Source organism: Calonectris borealis, chromosome 3 (genome assembly GCF_964195595.1).
Source record: "Calonectris borealis chromosome 3, bCalBor7.hap1.2, whole genome shotgun sequence".
In the NCBI taxonomy this organism is placed as follows: domain Eukaryota; kingdom Metazoa; phylum Chordata; class Aves; order Procellariiformes; family Procellariidae; genus Calonectris; species Calonectris borealis.
This window is the reverse complement of record NC_134314.1, coordinates 114,751,469-114,764,575: the sequence shown is the minus strand read 5'-3', so window position 1 is coordinate 114,764,575 and position 13,107 is coordinate 114,751,469. Positions and strand designations below refer to the sequence as shown.

Below are 13,107 nucleotides of genomic sequence, written 5' to 3'. Positions count from 1 at the left end.
AACGGCATTTCTATAATATATTAAATGTGCAATATTTTTAAAGATATAGGTCCATTTTTTTCCTTTTCCCCATCTCTGTGTGAACCAATGTGACCATGCTGTGCTTTCAGCCTTTTCTCTGACTACCTTTTTACAATACAAAGTTCAAGACAAAAATTATATCCCTTCCTAAGCTAATACAGTACTCCAAGTAGTATAGCTTCACAAATCTGTTTATTCTACTGCAAAATATTCATCTCCTACATAACATTACAGCTTTACATATATTTCAAGTACAAAGTAAGTATAAAAGCTACTGGGCTTCTATCTTTGAATATTTGGAGTCAGGATATAGGAGTTAATATCCTTTGTGTTATTTTATAGCTCATTTTCAAGTGGGGGGAAAACCACTTAGTAGAAAAACATACCATACTCTCCTCTTCTAATACCTCATTCACTGCAGCGAAATTTATTTTTAACTATGCACCGACATTTGGAAAATAAATATCTTTTTCTCAATTAGCTGACACATTTCTGCAGCCTTCATCATGCTTGTCTAAACAGACTATGTACTGTCCTGCCTATGACATCTTCTTTCTGCCCACTGACTCACAGAACCGCCCTTGCACAAGTACAGTATCTTCAGCAAGGCACTGCAAACTACTGCAGTGCAGTCTGAGCCACGAGGAGATCGAGATCTAATCAATGGGCTGCAGCTGACTAAGCTAAAAAAATGCTTGCTGAGCATAACAGTCCAGTGTCAGATCCTGCAACGGGAGACAGACTCCAGGAAAAACATAGCCTCTCCTCTATTTTCAAATAAATAATTAAGACCAAGCTGCTAAACCCTCGACCACTTTCAATTAATATTTGTGGAGCCACAGGGAATATGTTTCTGAAGGCAGGGTGTCACAGACAGAGGAAAAGTATAATGCTTTCTGTACTGCACGTTAGTGATGAAACTAGCAGACCTGAACAAAGCCCAGTAATGATCAAGGAGTTATTGTTCAAAACCTGACCTACTCAGAAGACCTTCATGACTCCGAACACCTCCACTATACAAGCACATGTTGTTCATCATATTATCTGTACAACAACATTTATGTCTATTTTCCCCTCCAAGTTCAAATTTTCTTCTCAGCCTTAGTTCGCCATATCAAACATGTTCTGCTAGTCCAGCTCTCTGCTATACAAATTAATGCAAGATGAAAATTTTGACTTGTGCATTTTCTATAAAAGATACTTCCACAAATTTAAAAAATCCAACTTTTCAATTCATTACCCAGTTGTTTAGCTCTGTTGTTCTAACATGTGCATCAACACTGACTGCTTATACTGCTGCAAAGATGGGTTGCACAACCAGGACATCACAGTGAATAAAACTGCTCATGCCTCTATCTGAACCATGGCAGAAGGTTTCCACCAGAGGAAATAATAATTAAATCCCTAAAAAAGCTCTCTGCAACCCGTAATATCAAATTTGTTACGGAAGGTCTTGGGATTCACCCCAACCCCAAAATGGACTTTTTCATGGGGGGCGGGGGGGGATTGCTTTAGGTATTAAGGAAAGGAAAAACTGCTTCCTATGTATCAGTAGTCTGGACAAAGGTCAGATTGGTCCAAAACAACACTGCCCCCAAGCTACTTATATTTCCCAATTTTCTTCTCCAACGAAGCAAAAATGGAGTGCAAATGTTCTACAGGAAGACCATTGATATGGAAGAGAACACCAGTTCTTTCTTCTACCTCCATTTTTTAAATGTTTCTAAACAGATTTTATATTTACCCATTTTCCTGTTGCTGGGCTAGTTTGCCCACATGCAACCACAAAGTGAAGCCATTGCAAAAATCTTAGAGAAGGGTTAAAAAGTAAAGCACCCTAAAGCAAACTCTTTTAGTAGTAGATGGCAGAGATGGCCCATACCCACAATTGCTGCTAGTGTCACACTATGACCAACACGAAGAGAAAGGCTCTTTGCAAGAACAAGGCCAATAGATACTCAGCCCTCCTCAGATCAGTCTAAAGTTTTCTCTCAGGTATGCTATGAGAACACTGAAAAGCCACCCCCATCTCATCAAGGCTCACAACAGTGATCTCTGATTTGTCCTGTAATCCCTTCCCGATGACTTCCAACGTTTGAGCACCTTCTAGAAAGCTGTTGAGTATCAAACCCATGTTTTCCTGAAGCTAATCCATAACATCAAGGTCTCACTTACCAGTGATACCTGTCAGCTCAGAGGCCACTATCATATATGTGAAATTAGAACTGTTCTCCCCCCCCGCAAACACACACCATGAGCATCACCTTTTATCTACACAGAATTTCACCTGCCCGTTTATAGCCTCCCCTATTTTCTATAGCTGGCCCTTACCTTTACCACAGCACACTCTGTCCCATCGCTGCTATTTAGACCAGCCTCTGACCTGCACGCGTGTATTACTCTTCCCAATGCATGCTGACTCCCTGTCAGCAGCAAGTGATGCCTCATGAATAAATGAATCCCTTTATTGGTTTGAATTTATCACCTGTTTCACTGAATATCTTGTTCCTATGTAATCAAAAAACAGAGGCTCTCTCATTTGCTTCTCAAGACTTTATAATATTTTACACACTTTTATAAAATTCCTTTTATTCATCTTCTTGCTCAGGTTATAATCACAACCTTTTCGATCCCTCTTCATGCAAGTTTGTCATTACTGTCTTCTGAATACTGTTTAGATCTGCAATACCTTCTCTGAAACTGGATGGGTGGTATCTTGTGCATCATCAACTGTTATCTCATCTAGATTTATATAAAGGCACTAAAAAAAGGTTTTGTAGCTTTCATCATCCTATTCCATATGGACCATAACAATTGCATCACTGGCTCGATGCATCTCATCTGGTAACCTGCCTCCAGTCCTGAAGAAGGTGCTTCTGGATATCCTACAGGTAGGGTACATGTAGTTGGGCAGATGCAGTCCCTATGCATTCTGTTTAATCTGGCATGTGCAATACTAATTTTTAAAAGGTATAATGTTGGTTCAGACCCCAGGCACCAGAATGAATACTTGAAACTTTCCTAAAGAGCAAAATCAGTAGAAATGTGGCTAGCCGGGATGTAATTAGGAAAAGTCTATGCAGCTTTTCTAAGGGAAAGTAGCGTATCACCAACAGTGCTCTCTGCAGCATTTGTGCATACAGACAAGGGCAACCTAGTCCATATAGTACATCTGAATTTTCAAAAACATCAGCCCCTGAGAAAGTCCACACTTCAAGAAATTACACTGCAAAAGACAATGTTTCTCTCTCATTTGAGTGTGGCAATTACAGTTATCCTTTAAAGAGGCAACAAACTCTTACACAACAAGAACTTCATGATACGACCTGGTCAAAGTTGTGTTTTCAGTTTCCCCTCTCCTGTTATATTATTCATCATATCATGAGACAAGAAAGTTTTGAGATCAGCCAAATTCAGAACCTGATTTCCTTCAGATCAAAGTTTAACTGTGAGATTCTTAACGTTTAACAAAAACTTCGGCATGAAAAGCATGAAAATTTTGATTTAATTTTTTCCACTATTTATGGTATTTATAAGCAGCACAGTAAACAGACAACTAACAGAGCTGTAGCAGTTGTGACAGCAGTTAGCAAAACAAGGTGCAAAGGGGCCACAAACTTTCCTCAGGACAATGTGGGCCTGACTGAGGCTGCAATAATGGTGGTGATGGGCCACAGGGTCTGGTCCCCAGCATGGGCTGATGCAACTATCTTTAGCATATTGGAGACCTCAACCCAGAAAAAGCCCCAAAGGAAGGATGTGGCCATCCACATTGGACTCATTTCTAAGAGAAGTACTCTGGTTAAGGCACGGAGTTGTCAGGTGAAGGAGCTGTGGTGAGGTCGGAGAGGAGGTGAGCAGACTGTGTAGCATCAGAGAGGGTGAACAAGAGATCAACAGAATCTTCACAAAGCCTCTGAAAGTGAAGATCATGAACCCTGCAACACAAGGAAAAAGGGAAAACTAGCAGTTATGCTCCAAGGAGCAACAGATGGAGACTCCCAAGAAGAGGGAAGCTAGCAGCAGAAGGGAGGCTCCTGCTCCACATGCAGATCTGCAGTTGCAGAATAGATTTAGTAACCTGGGAACTGGTGAGGAGGAACAAGACCTGTCAGGGGAGCCAGCTGAGCCTGAACCAACTGTCCATACCAAGAAGCAAAGGTGAGTGATGGTCACTGAAGACTCCTTCCTGCAAGAAATGGAAGCCCCATCTACTGGCCTGACTTGAGACTCTTGATGTCTCAAGAGCTTTGTGGCTTGTTGGGGGCCTGGATATGGGATGATAAGGACAGATTGCCAAGATTTGTGTGGCCCTCTGACTATTCAACCTTGCTGCTCATTCATGGGAGCACCAAAAGCACCTGTTTTTCAAGGGGTGACCTTGAGTATACTAAGAGTGACTACAGATCTGGGGGCTTGAGGGCCCGGGTGCTGTCCTCCTAAATCCTGCCAGTGAGTGGGAAAGACTTAGGTAGAAGTGGATGCATCCTGCAAGTCAACACCTAGCTATCAAAGACAGAGATTTGGCTTTTATGACCATGGGTCCCTCTTTGAGGAAAAAGGACTGTTGGTGAAAGAAGGGACCCATGTGACAGAGTGGCAAGAGCATCTTTGCAAAGGCTTTGATTAGGCTTGCTAACCTAGCGAGGAGGGCTTAAAGCAGGTACAATGAGAGAGGATTACCGTAACCTGAAGAGAAATGGAAGAACGGAGGCTATGAGGAGGTGACCCGGGAGAAGATGATAGAAGCTCTCATGCCTGGGAGCAGCACAACTGGTGGCCCACCACAAGTGCCTGTCCACAAACACCTACACATGTGAAACAAACAGGAGGAGTTAGTGGTCCATGTCCCGTTGCAAAACTATGATCTCACTGGGATTACAGAGAATTGGTGGGACAGCTCGCATGGCTTGAGTGCTGCAATGAATGGAAAGAAGGACTGGGAAGGCAAGGAGGTGCGTTTGCACAGGATTGGCTTGAATGTATGAAGCTCTCCTTGGAGCAGGTGATGAGACAGTCACTACTGATGCGTAAGTGATCAGCACCAACTAACACAGGTAACATAATGGTAAGCACCTGCTACTGATTGCCTGATCAAGAAGAAAAAGTAGATGAAGCCACCTTTAGACAACTGACGGAAGCCTTGCAATTGCAAGCCCTGGTACTCATAGGGGGCTTGAATAACCCTTGTATCTGCCTGGAGAGCCAATATGGCCAGGTGAAGCAATCCAGGAGTTTTCGGGTGAGCATTGAGCAGAACCAGAAAAACAAGAAATGAAGGTTCAGAGTCACAAAAAAAGGACAACACCAAACAGTTTCTTCTCTCCAGCATTAGACCATCCACCCAAAATTTGGAAGTCTCAGGTTCAATAACCACCTCTCCTACAGGAGTTCCTGCATTCTCACCTGACAGTAGAGTACCACAAACATCGTGTATCTAAGCCACAGGCAGAATGGGAGCAGACGTATTGCGATCTCTCTCATTGAAGCTTTACAGCTTTGCACAAAATTAAGATACATTCCCTAGAAAAGGAACCTCAGGAGTCTCACAGCCCTGGAGATGGCCCTGTTTACTGTGAATAAGTAATTTTTCCACTCTCTGTTTCAGTAAATATATAAGTATTGAGCTCCAAAAGATGTTACACTAAGGGTAACAGACCAGGAATACTTTGTGGATTATCACTGACAGTGCTCTCTTGAGAAATGGGAAATCCCAGGTCAAACATACCCTGCTGAATACAGATCACAGATCTTAACCAGTATTTGCCACCTTTCAAACAGGAGAGTGGGGCTTGGAGGGGCAGGGAGGAGCAGGAAAGAAATCAGCATGTCCTCTAGCAGTTTTGTCAAGCTGCCTGTCTTTTCCTTCATTTCCCTGTCCTCACAAGTGTTTGAAAACAAAACCCTCTGGAAAGATTAATTTTTTTTTGCACTAGCAATCTGTCCTGTTTATCATAATAGCTAGAGTCCCTCCTGCTAGCCAGGATGTTGACTCTGATCCAAATGCCAGAAACGCTGATAGTAGCCTTCAGCCAGGCCCTAAGCAGTTCTCAACACACAGGGACACCAAATGGCTATATGACTGATGCACATCGGCTCTACTTGTCCAAAGGAGTAACTATCAAAGACTGGCTTCTACAACCCTCAGAGAAATATCAAGTAATGAGATTGTTGAGAACAGCTGAGTTCCCCTGATTGCTAACAGAGGGAAAAATTGTTGCTGATGCTTCCTTACACACCTTCTGGCTCCAATCATCTTCTGTCTTTATAGTGCAATGTGAGTTCCTACAGACTGTTATCCAGGTGATTTTGTAACATGTGTGTCCTGGTTCCGGCTGGGACAGAGTTAACTTTCTTTCTAGTAGCTGGCAGGAGGCGGAGGTGTGGTGCTGTGTTTTGGGTTTGGTATGAGAGGAACGTTGATGGCCCGTTGATGTTTTGGTTGTTGCAGAGTGGCGCTTGCACCAGGGACTTCTTGGCTTCCCATGCTCTGCCAGGTGCATGGGAAGCTGAGGGGGGAGCATAGCTGGGGTGACTGACCCAGCTGGCCAATAGGGTATTCCATACCATGTGACATCATGCTCAGTATATAATTAGGAGGCGTGGTCCAGGAAAAGGGGAGGGCTCTCGTGGTTCGGGACACACGGGGCATTGGTCAGCGGGTGATGAGCAGTTGCATTGTGCATCATCTGCTTTGTATATTCTATTATTGTTGTTGTTATCATTATTATTACTGTTCTACTTAGTTTTATTTCAATTATTAAACTGTTTTTATCTCAACCCGGGAGTTTTCCTACTTGTGCCCTCCCGATTCTCTCCCCCATCCTACCGGAGTCGGGGGGTGAGCGAGTGGCTGCGTGGTATTTAGTTGCTGGCTGGGGCTGAACCATGACAATCTGGCAAGGGCCAAGTGGTAGAGGGTTGAGACCATTCCCATAAAAGCAAATCTGTGTGACAACAGCTTTTCTCCAAAAAGTAGCATTTATGCTAATATTAGCATTCCACATAAGGTAGATCAGTTTTGTTTTCCTAGAAGCACAGAATAAATTCAGATTCAGAATAAATTTGGATTTAGTTAAGCCAAGTGGCCCATAACTTTACAAATGCCGAGCAATCAAGTTGACCTGTCAAGTAGCTATCCTCTGTAAAAACATACAAACCAAATACATAGCACTCATCAGAAGCTTAGCAGAGTAACAGCTCCCTAGGTAAAAGCTACTGTGGTAGCCCTTGAAAGAGGGTCTGGAAAGCCAGAGTGGTAACAGCTGAGGATGGAGGAACAAATGCTCAATGAAGATCATGGAGAGTAGAAATAATCCCACCTCAAAGCTTTAATCAATCTTTAGAAAATCAGAATGAGACCTTTTTAGTGACAGCCTATGCTATCTGCCTACTAAGGAGCTCCTTGCCTTTTCAAATAAAAAAAATTAATACTGTTTGACATCAGTGAATTGCACATAAAAAAATAAATACATAAAATCTGTGCCAACACAGCTTTCTAGAGGATTTTATTCCACAGGATCATTGGCTTTTCCCTTTTTCGAAATCAAAGATGTTTTCAAAATAGAAAAGTGACCAAAAATAAGCAGGCCAAAGGTAAGTTAAAAAAACAAAACAAAACCACAGCATCCTAAAGGCCAGGCCCATTATCTGTATTACTAGCAACTCATTCAGAGTCTTTCTGAAAAGCTGACAAGCAAGATTGAGGTTATGAATTTCAGAGGATGTGAAAAAAACAAATGCTTTTTATGTTATTATTCATAAAATATGACAATGCTTCTGAAACTGTAGGAAACTGCACAGAACCTCCTTGAGCAGAAAACACCTGTTAATAAATGAATACGACTGAAAGCAAAATTCAGACATGCTTCCAGAAAAAAAGAAAGTGAATTCCCTCCCCTACCTCTCTTGTGTATTGTACCTCAGAACCAAATCACAAAAAAACTAGGCTCAGAATGATCATGTTATAAATCTGGGAATTGTATTCTTCACAGATAAAGGAACTGAAAGAGAACGGAGAAAGAAGAATCTATCTTACTAGCTTGAAATAATCTCTTCAGTGAAATAAAAGATAAAGTTCTTAATTAAAAAAAAGAAAACACCCCACCCCAAAAAATAAAAAAAAAATTTCATTTCACTTATCTTCATACCGCCCTTCACCCCCATTTCCTTCCTAATCCTCAGTGGAATATTTGGGCAGCAATTATGCCATGCTTCTCCAGGCAAAGGTCTCAGTGCGGTAAGTGGGACTCAACTGTGGTGTCAGGCAGCAGGGACACAAAAGGATCGAACAACCCAGTGACTACAACATAATGTTAAAAGGGACTGAAGTAAATATTTATGTCTTTTTTATTGTATCATTTCAGTCAAAAAGCCTCACCACCTGAAGTGTGGCGTGGGAGAATAGGTACATTAGGTATATGAGACTTTACCCCATACGATCCTCCCACATCCCAAACAAACCGAGACCACTTTCAGCAGAGGATAGTCCCACTCCTCTGGGGATCCCCATGTCTTTTTTCAGGAAAAGATTATGTGTCATTAGTCCTTCTATGACACCCATCTGTGGCAAGTAAGCAACCAACCACCAGAATGACCAGAATTAAGACCGACCTTCTCAAAGTCTTGCATCCTAACAAAGCCCCACCTCACCCACACCAACCAAGGCAGGACACAGCCTCCGAATCCTTCGCTCTGAAAAATGTCAAGGCTGGATGTAGTGCTACTTCCAAAAACAAGGCCTGTTCTCTATTCTCTAAGGATGTAGCAAAATAAAAGCAAAGTAATTTTAAATTCATGGGAGAAAGGAAGAAAAGAGAGGATACAAATAAGAGACATCTGAAAAAATTAGTTTCTTTAACTGTAAAGAAAGAACAGTGTTCAAACAATGGGACTTGAAATACAGACATAAAACATAGTTGTTCAGTGAAGCAATGAAGAAATTTTGCAGAAAACCAAATGCCAGTTTCAATCCATAATGGGCCTGAATTCTGACTGCAGAAAGAGGAAATGAGTGGGGCTGCATTTTGAAAAGGGCAATATGGAGAAGGGTTAACCCCAAACTAAACAGCATTGACAAGGAAGACCAGTAGTACACAGTGTGTGTCTTTTTAAGAATAAGATGCAGACACAACCTTTGGAGCTGCTCCCATCTACAGCTAAAAAGAAAAGGCTTGCAATGTCCAACTGAAAAGACTTATAAAAAAAGAAGAAAAAAATAAAAGAAAAATCCCCCAGCTGTGTTCATCTGCTAAAGACACAAAATCTGCTCACTGATCTTTGCTTTCTTCCCACTCACCAACCATATCCTGTCTCTGAATTTAGCTCTCACATTGTCAACATTTTCTGGAACAACAATTGTCTTGCAAATGGAAAAGATATGCAGACCAAAAGGTATAAGCCTAGGCTGATAAACAGAGAGATTGTCTGAGCCCTCCTTGCTTGTGCTGTGTTCCGAAATAAATCTAGGAATGCTTTGACTGATACCTAGAGCATCTGAAGCTTAATGCATCCTTATGAGTGACCCCAGATAGCGCAGAACTGGTAAAAGGACTAAAGATAACATACATGACACGTGGCGCAAGTTATGCCCCCTGCCCTTACCTCCCCTTCAAGCAGGCATGCTGAAATACTCCTGCTAAGGAATCTGGACAGGGGGCAATATACACAAAACCAAAGCCAGGCAAGGGTAAGAACAGCATTACAGGATGCAGTTCACAGGAAGCTCAGCCTCAGAGATCAGGTAGCCTCTAACTTCTAGCATTTTTTTTCATAAAAAGCTTTAAGAACGCATCGACCTGGTTCCTCAGATCACAGAGAACTAAACTACACCAGTCCTATGGGACTACAGAAGTGACATGGCCAGCATTGGGCTCACCCTCTTTGCTTGGCCATAATGTACTCAGCAAGTATACCAAGCCTGTGGAAAACACGATTATCCTAAAGGGAAAAAAAAAAGAAAAAAAAAAGCCACACACATCATAAGACAAAAGCAAGCAGCCCTTCTTAGATTCCCAACTCAGTTGAAGTCACCTGCTGCTTCTTACCTTGCAGAAAATGCAGTCCAATATAATGACCAAGCATAAGAACCACAAAACAAAGAAAATCACAAAACCTTCCCATGCCTAAGCAGTTGCAGAAGTGGAAAAAAATTACTTAAAATTTACTTACTGGCCGGACTTCACCAGTAGTGTTGGTATACTGACGGGCCAGACCAAAGTCTAACATGTAGCACTTCCTGTACGTTGAAGGTAAGCGTCCCATGGCAAAATTGGACTAGACAAAGAAAGAAAAAAAATCAATTTGATACCAGCAACTTGGGTAAGAGCAGCCATTTGTTAACAAGACTTTGTCATATAGCCCCACATGCCTCTGGTAGAAACGTAAGTCAAAGAGAAGAGTTTTAAGATGCATCTTAAGCATCATGATTAGAGAATCACTGCCATGTTAAGAAGTTCAATTTGCAGATAAGTGACTGTGGAGTCTCAAAATAACTAAAATTCACATTAGCTTAGCTAAATTTCAGCTGCTGTGAGGAAGAGCTACATTTAACACCACTAGCTCTGCAGTGAGAGCTCCATCACTTGCATAACAGGCTGGAGTTATTGCAGACAAATGCGTCTGTTCATGGTTCAGCTGCTAGCATGCATTATTCTGCCCTAACTCCCAGAATCTCCATCCACTGTATTGCATTACCTAAATTTATCTGAACATTCAGACATCTAAAAAACACCGGGTTTGGTTCTTAGTAAATAAAGACAACAAGCAAATGGAGCAGCTCTTTTTTAACCCCCATCTTGAAGTTATAGCCTTTACCATAACAAATGGCTGCTAAAGGATTTGTGGCCAGTCACATTAGTGACTGATTTTCAGCTGAATCTGATCAGCCAAAGCCAGCTGATTTTAAAAGCAGCAAATGATTTTCCTGGAAGGAAAATGGTCTCAGGGATGGTGTAGCAACAAGTGTTCAGGTCAAGTAGTGACGAGGAAAAAGACAGGCTCCTACAGTGAGACTTAGAATTTTTGTGCCTCACCTAGGTAGGTGACCAATACTGTGACTGTGTTTCTGACACTGGAAACTGTGCTCCACTTTTTTTGGCAATTGCTCAGAAAAGATTAAGAGGATTATTTAGCTAAGTCAAATACATGAAATAGCATTTATTCAAGTGATGGGTCATAAAGCAAGACATCCTTTCTGAACCCCTTTTATAGTAATAATTGGTTGGACTCCAAATGATTGTTCAAAATTAGATTGCTTCGTCGTGTGATCTTGACTGGAACAAGTATGACTGACAGCTACTAACCCACCATGCAGCAGCCTCTGCTGATAAAAACTAGTTTGCAATGCACTTAAAGGAATGACAATACTATATTACTATTCTGTACTTATAGAAAATAGCCAATGTGTCAGACAGTGGGAGTGTGCAAGGAGGCCTAAATGCCTCCACTGGGATCTGCCCATATTCAGACTGTCTTTATGGACTCAAGCAGAACAGACAGACATACAACCAAAAGAAAATTTTCCAAAACAACATACAGGCTTGATGTCACGATGCAGGAATCCCACAGAGTGAATGGCTTCTATTGATTCCAGAATCTGTTTGCCTAATCGCAGCGTTGTGCTCAGCGTGAAGGTCCCTCGAGGCTGACTCCTTCTGAGATCTGCAAGATTTCGGCCCTGGAACAATCAATAAAACACTTAAACCATAACACTAAAGCATAGCATTTCACAGCTGCAAGTTCAAACATGCATCCCCAAAAAAGCACAAATGCTAATCAGACAGGTGCTCACCTTACGTCTGCCTTATTTCTTGTATATGACCTTCTAATACTTCATTTTAACTTTTAAGTGATGTATTTGCTGATAAGAAGATACTAGACCATTATCTTGGGAAGTCAGCTGATGTACTATTTGGGAAACAGGCACGTCATGGACAGCAGTGCCTCAGACTGTGTCAGCCCAGTATCTCCTTCCTGTTAAACCCAGACTATATAGCAGCTGATTTAAGAACAACCTTTGACTGTTCTCTGAGCCATCTAAAGATTAAAGCAGTACAAATATGATAAGCAGGTTATGAAGCCACCATCTATTACACCTCATAGAAGCAGTTTCACCAGAAGCTCCCTAGCACACAACTGTCTAGCTCAAGCTCAAGTCAGCATTGTTGTGGCAACGCCACAACACAACGCCACAGGGAAAGTTGTCTTTCAAGAGTCATACCCAAAAATCAGGAGAGGAGGACTTTTCTACTGACTTAAAAAATACTTATTAAAAAACTTGGTAATTTACCCCCAGTTAATTAAATTTCGGGGGGGGTGGAAGTCTACCAGCTGTGCATGAAAATAAAGACAATTTAGAGAGAGAAAAAAAAAAGAGGAGAGACTAAACACAGTGTTCTTTGATCTCCGTCATCTCAGTTTTGTCTATACCTCTTTAAATTTGTAAAGAGAAAGAAGGTTTTGAAATGACTATATTCTATGGCAGAGTACCCCTCTAATCCACAAAACTAATGCATTTATCAACTGATCAAAAACATTAGGAATAAGAGTCCACTGTTTCAGAGACCATACATCAAGAACAAAAGTTATAGGGACATGCTGATTATCACTATACTATGGAATCTCTTGATTCTGCTTCTGCAAAGACATATATGCTTATAATACAAGTTCAGATGTATTCAAACAAAATTCACAACAGAAGATATATAAAAGATTCCAAACATTTCATGAGAAAACACAGATGGCTCTCCAAACCAGTGAAATGCCATTTATTCATCCACCCATTTCCAGTTCTCAAGTTATTTACAGACATTAAGGGGCCAACTGCAACTGGCTCTTCTAGCGTATGACTGGTCTCTCAAATTGGTTTGACCCATGTTTCACTTCAGGGCTCTGGTTCCTTGAAGAACCACATTTGATACAGGTCAGCTAATACAGATACAGTCAAGCCACAGCAACCGGCCCAGGTTTGCTCCTTAGCATGAACAAAATAAGACTAAGCTACTTCTCTAGTGCTTAACTTTTTTAATTTCTGTGACAGTTTACTAGAGGCAGCACAGATTTGTTTTCACTATCCTGAAAGATCCA

The 13,107-nt window shown here is 41.5% G+C and overlaps 1 protein-coding gene across 1 annotated transcript in view; it reads right to left on the bottom strand.

Annotated features, from left to right (window-relative positions):
* The window catches only part of TTBK1 (tau tubulin kinase 1), a 114,605-nt gene that overhangs the window by 67,625 nt on the left and 33,873 nt on the right, over positions 1-13,107 (bottom strand). The window contains exons 5-6 of the mRNA XM_075147399.1: positions 11,558-11,698; positions 10,192-10,296 (exon numbers count right to left, since the gene is read on the bottom strand). Of these exons, the coding sequence (XP_075003500.1) occupies positions 10,192-10,296; positions 11,558-11,698 (246 nt within the window). The remainder of the gene's footprint in view (positions 1-10,191; positions 10,297-11,557; positions 11,699-13,107) is intronic.